This window comes from Hoplias malabaricus, chromosome 2 (genome assembly GCF_029633855.1).
Source record: "Hoplias malabaricus isolate fHopMal1 chromosome 2, fHopMal1.hap1, whole genome shotgun sequence".
Taxonomy (NCBI): domain Eukaryota; kingdom Metazoa; phylum Chordata; class Actinopteri; order Characiformes; family Erythrinidae; genus Hoplias; species Hoplias malabaricus.
Window position 1 is genome coordinate 72,669,432 of NC_089801.1, and position 17,834 is coordinate 72,687,265.

At 41.7% G+C, this 17,834-nt stretch overlaps 1 protein-coding gene across 1 annotated transcript in view; it reads right to left on the minus strand.

The window, feature by feature from the left end:
* Positions 1-410: 410 nt before the first annotated feature.
* Positions 411-17,834, minus strand: part of LOC136687135 (radixin) — a 52,762-nt gene continuing 35,338 nt past the window's right edge. The window contains exons 6-15 of the mRNA XM_066661400.1: positions 17,393-17,544; positions 15,489-15,572; positions 15,215-15,361; positions 9,006-9,102; positions 8,406-8,569; positions 7,994-8,124; positions 6,888-7,048; positions 6,413-6,505; positions 4,555-4,782; positions 411-4,358 (exon numbers count right to left, since the gene is read on the minus strand). Of these exons, the coding sequence (XP_066517497.1) occupies positions 4,194-4,358; positions 4,555-4,782; positions 6,413-6,505; positions 6,888-7,048; positions 7,994-8,124; positions 8,406-8,569; positions 9,006-9,102; positions 15,215-15,361; positions 15,489-15,572; positions 17,393-17,544 (1,422 nt within the window). The 3' untranslated portion in view covers positions 411-4,193. The remainder of the gene's footprint in view (positions 4,359-4,554; positions 4,783-6,412; positions 6,506-6,887; positions 7,049-7,993; positions 8,125-8,405; positions 8,570-9,005; positions 9,103-15,214; positions 15,362-15,488; positions 15,573-17,392; positions 17,545-17,834) is intronic.

The following is a 17,834-nucleotide window of genomic DNA, read 5'->3' on the forward strand; positions in this document are numbered from 1 at the left end:
CCTGGGAGTCGGTCAAAAAGCCGAAACTCAGTCGATTCACTCGGTTTGGATGGACCTTCTACAGCGCACTTTGAATTTTAAATACAAATGTTTAATAGATGTAAAATGTATTTGGAACTTGCCCATATCCACCATAATTGTGAATGTTTTTTCTTATTGTAGTAAATACTTCTAAAACAGTAAAATATTTGACTAAAATTTGTCTTTAAACTAATAACGGTTAAAACTAATAATTCAATGACAAACTACTACATATTTTAGTCAAAACATTCAATTAACACGGGTGTTTCCACCATTGTGTCCATTTGAGTACTGGTCTTACTGTAGAAAACAGAACACAGAAAATCAATCCAAATGAAACTGCTCTTATATTCTAATTAATAATAAAAAAAAAAGTAAAGTGTGCAGGTTATACATAGTTCATCTTTATTTTTGAACCAACATATGTAGTCATGGATAAAGCTCCACTGTGTTATTTCTCCATGTAACAGAAAGCTATATAAACATAATGAGGGGGAACAAAAACAGGACGCCTGGCTCCAGGAGCAGTAGCAGTTTTGCTCTGGATGTTTTTCCCAATCATTCCAATGCTAGCAGGCCAATGTCAACCCATGAAAACATATACAACAAAATTAAACTTAGCTACTTATAAAAGGAAAAAATTATTATAATAACTGTGAAAGCAACACCTTTAACACATCGGTTGTCTTAAGGTAGCCTTCCTCTCCCATTTCTGTGAAGACTAGCATGCTAACGGTGGTTTGAAACGCAAATTCAAATGGTCAAACAATTCAAAAATGACCAACATATTTTGGAAGCACAGTATTTCTCTTGCTATGGCGATACATCCCATCATACTGGGTACCTGCCTAGAAAAGAAAGTGGACAACGGGGCTTGCATTAAGCTCCCTAGCGTCCTAACCACAACCAAAAAAATAAAAACCAAAACAAATGCTTCTGACCTTTGGACACGCTGGCTTTCAAAGGTCAGATCTAAACTTCAACCAAACTCTCTGCTAGCGTAAAATAAACAAACGAGATCAAAGTTACAATGCAAAATACAAAATAAAAATTCCAGGTTTTACCAAAATATGCACTACATTCTCCAAGAGGATTTCTGGGAGTGAGTAAGGAACACGATTAAAGGATCACATCGTCATTGGCCTGCTTTCTCTTTACGTCACATGGGAATATAATTCACCTGACAGCCATTTACTTATTTATTTCCCCGACTGTCATCTGTTTATTGTTCATTGCTTTAATACCCACCTGTTTGGGACAAATGAAAAGGACAGAGATTAAACAGATCTTCAGGACGGTTTACAAACTTTGAAACTTCAGCTTCCACGAATAACAGAAGCACAACCTCTTTTCCCGCAGTGGTGGGACCTGATGGGAACTCGACGCACACAAAATACTGTCTGTTTTAACAGGAAAGAAACATCTTAACAACCTCTCAGATGGGAGATAGGAACCTGCTACACCTGATTATGTGCTGTTTGTAGAAATGTTCTGCTGCGGATCCTGCTTCTTGCCCTGTGACATTAAAGGTAGAGGCGAACAGTTTCTTTTTCATCATTCACTCTCTTCACTGTCGGAGGGAATTAAGAACATTAACGTTCAGAAAACTAACAGCGTAGCGTAACTTTGGTATTGTACATACGTCTATAGGGTCAGATTTTAATGGGGGGAAAAGAACAGCAGCAAATACACAATGACTGAACCTAGAAACAATAATACTGAGCTGTCAGTTCATACTGCTTTATCTAACCCCCACACCGGGGGTCTCAAAATCTGCTTTTGAAGAGTTGGAACCCAGCACACTTCTGTGCACAAACACACACTTCAGCCTCGCCGTTATTAGAGCGGAAAACAGTTTCTCAAGAGGAAAATCGGCAAAGAATATGCTGGAGCTCCCCCACCTCCCCCTCCAAGACCCCTGATCTACACTCCCGACTATGGCCCTGTTTACGCCTGGCACTGCCCTGGCATCATGGGGTGATCAGGTCACAGGCAACTACCAAAAAGCACAGCAATTTGAAAACATCTCCAAACGCGTGAGAGCACATTTTTTATAACATTTCCGCCGAAAGAAAGTGCTGCGTACTTCCACAAATCCTTGCTCAAGTTCCAGTGCGGGGGGGTAGGAGGCAGGGGGGTTATTATGGGCTGTATTTGTTGCTGTCAAAGAAGCAGGGCCGAGTGATGGGGATCACAATGTGAACGCACTGTACCCCATTGAGTGTGATCTCATGACCCAGGACAGATGCTAATGCCAGGTGTGAACAGGGCCTAACAGACCTCTGAATCCGAGTGCCATTCTGTAGTGTCTGCAGATAGAAAGAACTCCGGGGCACATTTTATCAATGAGAAGAATTCATGTTGAGTATTTCTATTCGTTTCTATTTTTTTTTTAAGATTAATTTACAATCTATAAAAGCAGCACAGGGGAGCTATCGAACCTATCATTATCTAACGACGCTATGTTCTAACGGAGAGTTAATATTCTTCCTCCGTGTCGTGTAGAATGCACATGCAACACATTCATGTGCTAAACTGGACATTTTTAATATCCACCAACACTGGAAAAACCACAAAAGCCCCCACGTTGAGCTCCACCCTCTTTAACAGGATTAGTTCAGTGTGTTTGGTCTCACACACGGCTGAGAAAAAATGTTTAATATTCTCAGAGAAATCAGCTCAGACCCAGAGTTTCTTAAAAGGAGCGTGAAGCCAACTACAGAATGACAGCACAAGGTCAACTAAAGGTGGCCCCGCCCTTCGGTCTAGTCCCAGTCACCCAACATCCCCCCCGAGGAGACGGGAAACACTCAACCCTAGTGTTTGATGTGGCAGTCGCCATTGTTATAGTAATGAGGTAGAGAGCCATCCTGAAACCAGGACTGATGTTTTCATATGCTCCCCAGTCAGAAAGGCCATAGGTGGAGGGATTTAACCAACCAGTACCACATAAACACAGCTGAACAGAGAGGTAGACAGACAGAGCTGCGCGGTACATTACGTTACATACACGCCGACTAGCTCAAGTTTCAACTCCAGCCCTACATTCATTCGGTCAGGCAGTTTTGTCTGTCAGGCTGTCTGCTGACCCCTAAGGCCTTTGTGAGCCGGTAGGCAGGGAAAACCATCCGTATGGAGACTGGACATGAAACACTGAGGACATACAACCTTCCTTTTCTGCCTGCTACTGTGTACAACCCTGTCCCAACTCAGTATGCGTCGTGTACAAAGCTTATAATCAACCTCGACATCATCGTTGGTGTAACATCAGTTCTCTGTAACCTTTCTCCAAGTGTTGACTCGACAGCACTGGTATCTGAAGGGCTTCGCATGCAGCTGATGTGGATAACAGCTTCCCTTTGATGATCCTTTGTTTTGGTTATTTATGATTGTTCACATTCTTTCAAACTGCAGATGCACCGTCGTGGTTCCTGACAGTCGTCTTGATTTGTGGGGCTCTGCATTTCCATTCAGTTGCGTGGGGGCTTTGCCAGAGGGAGGGGTATTCTGTGCTCACCGAGGGGTTAGTTGGGGTGATTTGTTTGTGCAAGATAAGCCTGGACTTAAGCCACAGAATTAACAGAAATTAACAGCATGGTGTAAAAGAAACGAAAGACCACACTAAAGACATTGTGTGAATGAAGCATAGAAGCTTAGAGAGAGATGAATGGGTGGGGGGCGGGGGGGAGAAATTAAAAAAACGATCACTGATGGCCATTGTGATAAAAGCAATGTTTGCTCAATTCCTTTTTTAGTTTTTTTTCTCCTTTTTTTCTAAAATTTCCATTTGAGTATCTCTCATCTTTGAAAGAAAAAAAAAATAGATTCATAAGTTCATAAAGATATGATACATAGCTTGCTCCTAATTGGATGGTTCGCGCAGGGGGCATGAGAGGAGCTTCACGTGAAGCAGCCCGATTGGCTGACTGGAGACGGCAAGAGCTTTGGCAAAGCATTAAGGGAGGGGGATGGCAACCATGTCCCTTCTAGCCTCTCTGAAGAGTGGGAATTTTGGGATCTGGGGTCAAGGGTTAAGGGTCATAGGGACGGGCAGGTAAAACAAAACAATAAACCAAAAAAAAGCTGTGCTTATAAGCCAGTCGCCAAGGCATCAGGGCTACGGCTTTAAGAGAGGGACGACGAAGGTGGGCCAGGGGTTGGAGAATCAGTCCTCACATGGACTCGAATTCATCGATTCTCTGCTTGGTGTTACCCTGGCGGATCTGCCGGAGGGTTTTGTACTTGTCCCTGCCAGCCTTGACGTTCTCAGCATGAAGAACATCATTCTGCGTCTTCTTGGTGTCATCCCGTGCCTGCGCCAACTCTGAGCTCAGGGCCTAGGAGCAAAACACATAATGTTCAGTATTTCTATGTAGATCTATAAAAACGTGAGTGTATATGTTTACTTCCTGGGAATATTCCCTATGGTGATGCAGGTTTGCTGTGCCTTTAGCGTGAATAATCCTGCAGCCTACATAAAAACACCTTTTAACCGACAGAAATACAAGAGGTTTTAGACGAGCTGAAACTGACCTGAAGCTGCTTCTTGACTCGGTCATTCTTCTGGGCTTCAGTGAGGCGATCCTCCTCGCTGCGCTGGTGGTCCACACCATCGTTAGAAAGCTCTGCACTGGCCTCGGCGCTGCTCTCATCATGCTCATCATGCTCGTTCTCTGCTGAGCCACTGGCTGGAACTGCTGCAATCATCACAGTTTTCAGCTCCTCTCTGGTCTTCTCCAGGTCCTCCTGGGCAGAAATCGCCTGAGGGGAACAGGGAGGTTTATAAATAGTTCAATAAACAATGCATTAATAAATTCACCCACTAGGGCTACATGGCTGAAAACATTCATTCATTCATTATATGTAACCGCTTATCCAATTCAGGGTCGCGGTGTACTTGGAATCATTGGGCGCAAGGCAGGAATACACCCTGGAGGGGGCGCCAGTCCTCCACAGGGTAACACACACCCTCACACCTACGGACACTTTTAAGTCGCCAATCCACCTACCAACATGTGTTTTTGGATTGTGGGAAGAAACCGAAGCACCCGGAGGAAACCCATGCAGACACAGGAAGAACACACCACATTTCTCACAGACAGTCACCCGGAGGAAACCCACGCAGACACAGGGAGAACACACCACACTCCTCACAGACAGTGACCCGGAGGAAACCCACGCAGACACAGGGAGAACACACCACATTCCTCACAGACAGTGACCCGGAGGAAACCCACACAGACACAGGGAGAACACACCACACTCCTCACAGACAGTCACCCGGAGGAAACCCACACAGACACAGGGAGAACACACCACATTCCTCACAGACAGTCACCCGGAGGAAACCCACACAGACACAGGGAGAACACACCACATTCCTCACAGACAGTGACCCGGAAGAAACCCACGCAGACACAGGGAGAACACACCACACTCCTCACAGACAGTCACCCGGAGGAAACCCACACAGACACAACACACCACACTCCTCACAGACAGACACCCGGAGAAAACCCAAGCAGACACAGAGAGAACACACCACACTCCTCACAGACAGTCACCCGGAGGAAACCCACGCAGACACAGGGAGAACACACCACACTCCTCACAGACAGTCACCCGGAGCGGGAATTGAACCCACAACCTCCAGGCCCCTAGAGCTGTGTGACTGCGACACCTACCTGCTGCACCACCGTGCCGCCTTTTGTTCAGTAAACAACTAATTAAAATAGAGAGCTTTGGTCCAAGAGATCGGGAGCAAAGCTTGATTTCTTAGAACGGGACTTCCCTCTGTGGAAGGGTGGTATGTAACAACTCTACATCGCCGTAAGGAGATGGAGGTGTAAATTCTTGTGCTTATAATGTAATTATAAATCGGTACACATTCGCAGCTGGTCACTGGTTTTTGCTGATGTCAGTAACAGGACATTTGAGACACTCAGTCATTGGGGCAGTATTTAATGTTGATTATTTTTCATAGGGAAGTCCCAAGAGAACATCCATTAAGCATTAAACTGCTCTGCTCAGGTCCATTAGTATGTCGGACCAACGTGTTTGGTGTGTAACACACTGATTGCTGTATGCAGAGTCTACTTTGAAGTGACTGATGCACCCACTCCACTACCCTTTCAATAGCTGCTTCCATTCTAACGGAACGATCAAATGTGCACCAGGTCCACGTTAGAAGTTCAATGCCTTGGTAACATCTTAGAAGTCCAAGCATTTGGCAGATGACTGTCAGCTTAACTGATGAGAGAAAGACAGAGGCCTAGGGGATTTAGGACTTGAGAACACAACTCTAAGCTTCCCTTGAGTGTCTTAGGCTAATTCTTTATGACAGATTTACAGCTGGGTAAGACTTAGCATGTGTTTGGAACAGGAGAATTACTTTGTGCTGCCATTCCGTTGCCTCCTCTTCCTTTTTCCTCTTGGCTTCCTCCAGGAGGGCAATTTTGGCGGTAAATTCCCCCAGTTCTGCAGCCTGCATGGCAAAAAATAAATAAATAATACAGAAAATGAGCCACTGACAGAGTTCCCCGACACACACAGACACACACTGAAGACATGGCTTTCCAATATGTTTGTGTAAGACTTATGTACAGGATTAATGAGGGTTCCACGCCACATTTAACCCAAAACATTCACTAGACATACTCACTGTATACAATAATTTACCAATAATATTTGGCCTTTGAGTCATACGTATACACCCAGAACTCTCCATCAAGTAATTTCTAGCTTTTACGCAGTCTGCTAGTGTCTTAATATCAATGTGATTTCCACTCTGTTTCACACAGAACCCCTTGCAATTTCAATACAGGTAAACACCCAGGTAAATTCCAGGTAGCGTGAAACAGACGTACCAGTTGCTCTTGGTTCTTCATCTGGTCGGCTGCCTGTTTGGCCAGTGCTGCTTTAGCCTCCTCTGCGCTCTGTTTCTCTCTCTCCAGTCGTTCTGCCTCTTCCTTTGCCCTCTTCCTCTCCTGATCCAACTCCAGAGCCCGACGCGTCTGCTCCTCCAGCTCTACTCACACACACAGACACACAAAAACATTGTGTGTTTGAGAGAAAGAGAGAGATTCCAAAGAATTTGGCATAAACTGACCATGCGTGGTACGCAACGTTGGGAGACTCTTGGTCAAATAAGACGCTTTGTTTGTTTTCTTCACGTCCTTTACAAGGAGTAAATACAAATGTGGAATTTCTTGTTTTCTTGTATGTTTCAGTGCGTAATTTCTATTTATGTTGTAAACAATTATATCCCAATAATTGTAAGTGTGTATTAAACAGTTAAAAGTGTATTACAACAACAACAAACAGGGGGCCATTTTGTTTACTTTCCATAGAAAAACCTTGAGCCACTGCTCAAAATCTACAGAGTGATATATGAAAAGGTCAGTAGCACAGGTTCTTGTATACTTTTGGAGTGTGAGCCAAACCCCATGGACCAACAATGAGACACCAGCTCAAAACACCCTCTCCTTTGGCCACTTGAATATATAGGTCAACCACAGCAAAACTGTACAAGTACATGGATTCACAACATGCTACTGGAGCACATGGGACTGCATACTGGGGGCACCAATATGGAGGGAAGGGATGGCTTTAAAAGGTGTATCTAAGTCTCTTAGATTTTACCTTCCTCAGAATCCAGCCCTATGAGAAGTGAGAAATTTAAGGTATTAAATACAAGGTTATAATTAACAAGTACTTTAGCTTATTTTAATCATTCTCTGAGTACAGTGTACTTCAAAAGCACATGAATAGACTGCAATAGCCTCAAAACACTAAGTTTGTTAAGTGTGAGTATATTGATTATATTGAATATGGCAAAGCAACCAAATCCAATAGTACCTCAGATGTAAAATAAACTGGAAGCTACCTAATGACGGGACTTGAGAAAGGTTTCAAAAACATAGAGGTTTACGAATGGAATCACAGACTTTCATAATTCATCCTCCTCTAGTACCTTTCTGTGCCTTTAACGTCTGCTCTTCAATCTGTCTCAGGCGCTCGATCAGTTCATCCTTCTCACGTTCTATTCTTTCCTTCTCCTTTTCTGCGATTTCTCGCTTCTTCTTCTCATTTTCTAGTTGAGCCCTTAAGAAACAAAAAGGGGATGTGTTTTCGCGTCAGGTATAAAAAAACAGACGGCACAATCAGAAAGAGAAAGAAACTTGCTTTCAGTGAGATTTCTAAAAAATTTTGGCGGGCGAGAAATACTCAGACACTCAGTCAATGTCAAAAACAGCCCAGACTAAAGAGTGGGGAGTAACTGAGGTTTTAAGGTTATGAATATAAATAAATGATTACGTATGACCAGTTTATTTTTGTGTGTCCTGCATGTTTGATAACCCATGGTGCTAGACAGCAGTGCGTACCTCTCCATCTGTTTCTGGTGCTTCTCCTCTCTAGCCTGTGCCTTCATCTGCTGCACCTCTATGGTGTCCGGCTTTCTCCTCCTCATGTACAGCTCGTGGTTGCCCATGCACAGAGCCAGGATACGCTTATTGATCCGCAACCGTGGCGCATAGAACACAAAATCCTATACGATCCCCAGGAGTAGACAGTAACATTTACATTAGTAGAGTTTGTGTCGACTTTTCTTCACTAAAAAATATCAACAAAACCTAATTTAAACCGGGGTGATTTTTGGGGCAGTGTTGTTATGGTAACACCTCATCAGTTTTGTAAACATGTGACATCATTTGAAAATAATAACAGTGTTGAACATCTGTTCCATGTATGTCCCGTAAAATGCTCTGAGGGGGCTTTTCCTAAAACAAGAAGATGCAAACAGAAACAACCACTTCCTTTTAAATGGTTTACGGTAAGACACAATCTACATCAATAAAACTCCCAATACCTGCTTTAATGATGTTATTCATGCCCTGACTCTATTATTAATAACGTAATTCTAATAAGCAAGTAATTTGACATAGTTTGATGACGTAGTTATGGACATCACACAGAAAACATACTGGGGCTTTCTTGTCAATGGGCTTGATGACGAACTTCTTGTCATTGAATGAAATGTTCCGGATCTCGCTCCAAGGGAAGCCAATCTTTGGTGTAAGTCTGTGGAAAATGAGAGAGATGCTTGTTAAAATTAATGTGATTTAAAAATTCTGGAAAAGTATGAATGAATTAGTCACGAATTTATACAATAAATTCATATTAAATATTCAATCCTTAATGCAATACATAAATAAATAAATAAAATAATTCGTTAGGTGCACTCTAGATACGTTTAGTTAGATTCTCATAGACGGTCAACGTTAAAAACTGGCACTGGGAAGAAGTCTAATACTGCCCTCTATTGTACACACAACGCAATTAAAATAAATAAATAAATAAATAAACTGAACAAAGTAGAATAAAACCCCTACTAGAAAATGCCTTATATTTTGTAATAATGACATTTTTGTTTTCACTTAAATAATGTAATAATGACATTAGAAACATTACAACACTTCAGCTGAAATAAAGATCACACTCCCCTTCTGTCTTACAGAAACAACCTCTGCCTCTTTGTAAAAGCTCTATGAGGATTTGATAGCAATCAGCTACATAAGCAATGAAATCTGGTATTAAATGTTGGATCATCAGATCTGTGTTACAAACACCTCTCCAACTCATCCCAAACGTAATGGATCATGGTCCAACACCACCACAGTTCAAAGCATACTTTCACTGCTCCACGGTACAATGCAACCCGTACACTCCGGTAGAGGACCACTGGCATTGGGTATATAACTGTAAGCTCATGTTTAGATGCTCCAGGCAATTTAAAGAAGATTATAGAAGGCTGTGTGTGAGAAAGTAAACATCTTGTTTGGACATGGGCGCACTTAAAAGCAGCTAAATTAGGAGGAGTGTGTATAAACTTTTGCACATGTATCAGCCAGTGCTAATCCCCGTTCTCTATACTCGAAGTGAGTAAAGTTAGGGTTGGCTCCTCAGACTGGTCCTCAATCATTTCTGGGCTGTAATCGGTTGCTAATCTGATCTGTAACTTATAGGAAAGTGTGCGGCCTTCTGTTAATCTTCCTGTTACCTTATAAATAAATCTTCTGTCACAGATACAGGCCTTACATGAATCACCCTGTAAAAACCCCCATGGATTTTGACCACTCTGAAGAGCCAGGAAGGTGAACTTCCCGGCTAATACAAGATATTAATAGGTGTGATAATATTGTGTTACATGTGTGTATGCATCCATGTGTTAAAAGTGTTGTGCTTAGAGTGTTAAGGTTCATTTTCAGGAAAGGGGATGATACACACTTCCTGTAAATCAGGGTCACACAGAAGTTATCCTCTACTCAGGAGGCCTGGTCTGACACACAAACACACACGCATTCTTGACTGACGCATCTGTCTCTAACTCTTAGAGCTAAAAATAACATGGTGCCCTTTGCTGAGACACTATCACTCTCAAAACTCCTTCCTGGGAGAGGGTCTCATATTAAAATTAAACAGACTGATTGAGACAACAGCCTGACAAACTGGAAAAGAACATTCCTGATGAAGTGATGTCTAGAAAAAGGGTTTGCAACATATCATACAATCCATACACCAGACCACGCAGTAGCTTTTACTGTACTTTAAAGAAAAGCAGATTATTATATATTATTGGGGACATAATATATAGTAATATAGTGTTTAACTAAGTCATTTTCATTTTGAAATATGAACACAGTGGCACTGGCTGCTGTAATCCTGTACACACTTTTTAAAATGTTTTTTCATTTCTTAAAACATTCATTATTAGGGGGAAAAATGGTGACCACCATCTATTGGATTTTTTTTTATTGCACACTCACTACGAAAACCCACAATGCCCTCTCTTTGCAATGTGCAAAATCCACATTCAGGATTCAGGAGCTTTTATTTACAGCCTACCCATTTGTTAAAATACTGCTTTAATAATTATTTCTTGCAAAACTGTTCTGGATTTTTATTTAAAAAGTACACTAGTAAACGGACTAAGGCTGCATCTTTATTTGTAAGCCTAGTCTACATAAATAAAAGTACTATGTTTTAAAAATCCTCTTTAACCCTCTGGGGTCGAAGAATGCGCCGGCGCGTCAAATACGAACATTCGCGATGTTTCTATTAATATGTTAGCGATAGCACAGCGCAGAAATACAGTTCAAACACTCTGTGAATGTGCAGAAACTGCTCTTTCGATCGCGTGTTATCACCACTGTACGCCATACTGCACATCCTGAGTTACCAGCCTATGAATGAGCTTGAGACACGCCTCCTCGGCCTCTCCCCGTCTCTAACTGGTGGATTCACTTGGTTTTAAGACTCTGATAAAACTATTTCAATCACCAACACAATCCATCCACACGAGGAAAGAGATGTTTTCACAAGAAATATAAAGTTTGTCAGGGTTAGAGACAGATTATCTCTTCATAAAATGCTCGAGGTCACATGAGCCTCTCTTAACGAGAGAGCTGAGATTGTTCTGACCATTCTGATATAAAACATGTGGCTAATATTATTATAATAGAAGTACGTTAAAGACAAATTTCAGAACATTGAGAAAATGTCCTTAGACCCCAAAGGGTTAAAAATACAATTAAATTAAAGTCTAATAGCAAGTGGCATAGCCCAAACTGAACCAAGGTGCTGGTGGCAGTTTTTGTGGATAGTAGGGCTGGGCAATTAATTGGGGAGGGGGAGGGGCATTCAGACTTTCTAATTGACATAACCAAATAAAAATAATAGATATAAACAAGATTATGTCCCCACTATGTGTTCATGTACCACCCATTTAAAACCATGCTACCAAGCTGTAGTTAAATAATTCTGCCCCCTATCTGCCACACGGAAGCAACGTAAACATCGAGGACGACCAAGTGACTCAAGCAGCTCGCACCAAAGACAAACACACCATCTGTGGTTTGAATGTGTTTTGCTTTGACTTTAAGACGACACTGAACAAAAAGAAGTCAACTGTAAACGCTGAGAAAAACCCGTTTCAGCCAAAGCACATTCACACACCAAATATAAACAGTGCTCAAAACGAACAAGCTCCCAGCAACATTTGAAAAAACAAAATCCCATATTTAATACTGGAGCACGTTTACAGCACAAGCCTCGCCACTGAACTCTGAGGGTCATAAATACAAACACAATATAACTGTTCATTAATCGTTCAAACAAAATAATCACAATCGTGGTAAAATGTGCAATTAATCCTGATATTGATTTACGCTCATATCTCTCAGCACTAGTGGATACTATGATATGTATTCCTGCCGGTGCCCATGTTCGAATATTAACATTTTACATCATTTACATGTAAAATATTTATGTAAAAGAGTACTTTGTTCTGAAAAAGGGCTGGATATCAAAAGTTCTTGGTAATTCATGGTATTAAAATAAATATTCCAGCACAACCAGGCACTTCAATAAAGTTTTTGTTAAATTAAATGATCTATTACCATCAGCTAGGATCTCATTAGCTTGTGCTCAAACACACTGCTGTCTAGATCATTTACGCTGTTAACATACAGTACTCTGCAGAAGTCTTAGGCACCTAAGATAATTAAATATATTTAAACTAATGCCTTCTCTGTGAGCATGGTGATTATGTAAAGTTATATATTTAAGCAATAGAACATGAGAGGGAGTGTGTCATCATGGAATAAAAGAACGGCTGTGATGCGGCGCACTGTAGTCCACCTCAGCTGTGCTGTAATTTCGCGATAACACACAACCTCGAGTGTTCCATTGCTTTTATACAACAGTTTGAGTAATAAATCATGAAATATATAAACGAAGCTGTGAAAGTGGTGTCAGAAATGTTTATGAATTTAGTAGATCCTTCCACCAAATTATAGTTCCTCACCGCCCAGCTCCATCATCGCTAACCTGCCGAGTAAACTACCCAGACCCATAATATGCTGAATAAATTACTCCAGATAAACTTGCTTCTGCGTCTTTGAGCGTCTTTATCTAGCGCTGTGAGCTCAGTCGGGCTGCAATCTCAAATTTCTGCATGTTCCCTTTATAGTGCACCATAAGAGGTAACCAGCCATAATGCATTATACTTCTAATATAGCTACATATATTCATATTGAAATCACTGATTCATTTCATTTTAAGCATTTTGTGGTTGGTTGTAATGCCCTGAATGTGCAGCGAAGCTCCTCACAAACGCTTAAGACGGTTACAGCAACTGAATCTCTGATCGGCTTTCTCTCCACTGGCATGTTTTCTGTCTTCGCCTTCTGTTATTTAAAGGTAAACGTGTTTGTAACAGTGAATGAGCAGAACTGGTTTGTGATTTTTATTGGTATTAGTATTTTCAAAATAAACTGAAGACAGTTTATTCGTGTGAAACATGAACTGCAGCTAATTTAGCGTTGAAAATGTGATAGGGACAGCTGCAGCGTAGAGAGTTGTTAGCAACAGCGTTCTACGACTAATTACTGTAACACCAGTTTTATTTCAGTACCTCGCTAAGTGCATGGACACTAACACAAGCTATAAGCTAGCCATACACTCAAAGAACCATGAAACATCTGTGGACTTTGACCATGTACTGACTGAAATCATGAGTGTTGTAGTATTAACTGATGGAGATTCCATTCAGGTAGCTCCTCTCTTTCATTGACTTTTCCAGTACTTCTCTCTCTGACCAGCAGAGGACATCGATAACAGCACAGAGCAATGCTACTAAACAGACCCTAACCAGTACATAATCAAAAACAACTGAGAACAGCACCTGGACAACTTCAAAACTGTATCCAAAGGAAGGGTGGTATTGAAGATTTTATTTTATTTTTTAAATTATTAGATTTATACTGAGTCCCGCTCCGGGTGACTGTCTGTGAGGAGTGTGGTGTGTTCTCCCTGTGTCTGCGTGGGTTTCCTCCGGGTGACAGTCTGTGAGGAGTGTGGTGTGTTCTCCCTGTGTCTGCGTGGGTTTCCTCCGGGTGACTGTCTGTGAGGACTGTGGTGTGTTCTCCCTGTGTCTGCGTGGGTTTCCTCCGGGTGACTGTCTGTGAGGAGTGTGGTGTGTTCTCCCTGTGTCTGCGTGGGTTTCCTCTGGGTGACTGTCTGTGAGGAGTGTGGTGTGTTCTCCCTGTGTCTTCGTGGGTTTCCTCCGGGTGACTGTCTGTGAGGAGTGTGGTGTGTTCTCTCTGTGTCTGCGTGGGTTTCCTCTGGGTGACTGTCTGTGAGGAGTGTGGTGTGTTCTCCCTGTGTCTGCGTGGGTTTCCTCTGGGAAACTTTCAGCCATGTAGCTCTAGTGGGTGAATTTATTAATGCATTGTTTATTAAACTATTTATAAACCTCCCTGTTCCCCTCAGGCGATTTCTGCCCAGGAGGACCTGGAGAAGACCAGAGAGGAGCTGAAAACTGTGATGACGGCAGCGGCTCCAGCCAGTGGCTCAGCAGAGAACGAGCATGATGAGCATGATGAGAGAGAGGAGTGTGGTGTGTTCTCCCTGTGTTTGTATGGGTTTCCTCCGGGTTACTGTCTGTGAGGAGTGTGGTGTGTTCTCCCTGTGCCTGCATGGGTTTCCTCCCACAGTCCAAAAACACAGGTTGGTAGGTGGATTGGAGACTCAAAAGTGTCCATAGGTGTGAGTGTGAGAGTGAATGTGTGAGTGTGTGTTGCCCTGTGAAGGATTGGCACCCCCTCCAGGGTGTATTCCTGCCTTGTGCCCAATGATTACAGGTATGACTCTGGACCCCCCGCGACCCTGAACTGGATAAGGTTTACAGATAATGACTGAATGAATATGTTATGAAACATAAAAATGATACCTCATGCATAATGAAACTTAATTTTATATCAATATGGATGTGTCATTACAGTGTAGATTTTAAGACTATCGTTGGAAATTAACGTTTACTCTGTTTAAAAGATGATACCCATGCTTGATTAAACTGCATAATCGACAGCTAATTACCATAAAGACATCCAAATAAATACGTTTTAAAACATTTTTTCAAATAAGGACATTTAATAATAGCCAAGATTTAAGTTATAATGCATCCATTTAACAAATGGTAACCACCCGAACACTAGTTGTTCAATAAATAGTAGCAAGTAATTCTACATAACGAGATTTGTTGATTCTGATTCATCCAGAATACCAATTCATTCATTATTAAAGATGTTTTACGCTAGTTTAACTACAAACATGATGGTCATGCCACACTCACTTGTCTTCATGTTCGTAAATGTTGAGCCCCAGAGCATCTACTCCCAGCCATAGCTCTGTCCCCTTCTTATTCTTGATCTCGAAGTAATTCACGCCGTACATCTCCAGATCCTGAGCAATTTTCAGATATTCCATCATCGAGTCCTCTCTGGAAACACATGCCAACAATAGACAAGATCAGACAACCAAATAGCATGCTGCCATGTACTGTTAACAGTGAGACTGTTATTAGCCATTGTGTGTGCCCATGAGTGACAGGTGAAAACAGTAATTACCTGAGCATGCCTCTATGCTCCTCATGCCAAGTCTGTATTCTCTCTTCCCACTGTTCTTTCGTCAACTTGTGTTGTTCTAAAACTCTAAACAACAGATATTAAAGCAAAGAACCCCTGATTAATCAAAATCAATCAGTCTATTTGTAATTTGGCTCTTGCAAATAAAAATTAAAATGTATTTTATACATTTATTTGGATTAATTTGGGATAAACCGAGCAAAGACACCCCCTCCTCAATAAACATGCCAAGTAATCTTCAAGTCAGAGTACCTCACAAGGTAATTTAGTGAGCAGCTACCATTCGCTTACCAGGGCCCAGATACGTTTAATTATAGCTCATGACACATGGGGTGGTGTTTTGACACTGCTTAGTGAAGCATGAGTTTGAAACTTGGAATCAAGACAGCTCAAGCCTGAGATCCCTTTGAAGTTCATACTGCAATAATGATGAGGCTGTAAACTCACTCTTAGTCCCTTTATACTGCAATTGACTTTGCATTAAACAGATTTAAAGGAATGTGTCAATTATCCTGCATAAAAAGACCCTCCCACTACCCATGAGCAGCACAACCTATTTTTGATTATATTATTTATTAGCAATAGACAAAGGTATGGACAAAATTCAAGTCTGCACAAAGCTGCTAGAACTGTTTTGCGTAAGTAGTGACACAAAACTGCTCATTATCAGAACGTGAGTCCAGTAGGGGGTGACAGTACCTTACAAACATAGCCAAAAACATTGTTTGCAAACATACTGCATAAAATGTTCAAAACAGGCATTCTACAAAAGAGAAGACAACATTATACAAATACAACATGCCTATTTAACAGAAGGCAGATACTCGCTGTAATCTTTATATCTTGGAGACATAAATGCATTCCTTTAGAAGTTCATTTAGAAACATTACACTCGCTGAGCACAAAAACTCAGTCATATCTCAGACAATGTTCTAAACCATCTCTAAATAAAAATTTGCAATGCCATGCACATATGAGTGTGGTGTGTTCTCCCTGTGTCTGCATGGGTTTCCTCCGGGTGACTGTCTGTGAGGAGTGTGGTGTGTTCTCTCTGTGTCTGCGTGGGTTTCCTCCGGGTGACTGTCTGTGAGGAGTGTGGTGTGTTCTCTCTGTGTCTGCGTGGGTTTCCTCCGGGTGACTGTCTGTGAGGAGTGTGGTGTGTTCTCCCTGTGTCTGCGTGGGTTTCCTCCGGGTGACTGTCTGTGAGGAGTGTGGTGTGTTCTCTCTGTGTCTGCGTGGGTTTCCTCCGGGTGACTGTCTGTGAGGAGTGTGGTGTGTTCTCCCTGTGTCTGCGTGGGTTTCCTCCGGGTGCTCCGGTTTCCTCCCCCAGTCCAAAAACACACGTTGGCAGGTGGATTGGCGACTCAAAAGCGAGTGTGTGAGTGAATGTGTGTGTTGGCCTGTGAAAGACTGGCGCCCTCTTTAGGGTGTATTCCTGCTTTGCACCCAATGATTCTGTGTAGGCTCTGGACCCACTGTGACCCTGAACTGTTAAGGGTTACAGATAATGAATAAATGAATGTCTAGATTGTTAGCGTTTCTCTTGATTTTTATACATAACTCTGTAACCAGTCTGTTTGACATCACCTAACACAGTCTAAGGCAAATGTCTCATTAAAAAAAAAAAAAAAAAAGACAGCTTGCACAATACTAACTTGTGCAATCATAAGTTTCTAATTCATCAACATTGACCTCATATCCTCCGGAAAATCTTAAGACATCAAAAAAACAAAACCATTGTAGGGGGAGGAAGGAGAATTGCATACTATATTTTAATGGCTAAGAATCATTCAGGATTTTTATTTAGGAAGATCCTTATGTTTATAAAATGTATCTATAATCACTCATTCAGAATTGAAGGAATTCAATAAAGTCATAGCATTCACCTCTGTGGAAGCAGCCTTTCATTGGTGAGGTAGCCAGGCTTGTGGATGTCTTTGTTGTAGTCTGCGTATTTGGCCTGGACTGCATATGATGCCAACAGAACTGCTGTCTCTGGGGGGCAGTAATTCTCATCATTTAAAATCGCCTCCTTTACCTAACAACAAGAAAGAACAGAAAACTGAACATTGTCCATTTGATTGACTTAGAAATTGTTATTGATACTTTCTAGTGTAAATCTCTGATCCATCCGGTAGAATCATTTGTCTAGGTTCCAAAAACTAGACTATTTATTAGCTGCCTGCATTCTAAAACTCACCAGTGTGTTTAATATTTTTACATACAGTTTATCAAGCTCATTTTTAGTTTAAGTCACAGTGACATTAAGTAAGCAATTTAAAAGGAAGTTAAGCTCAAAAATAAAGTGGTTCAGAAATAGGTAATTAA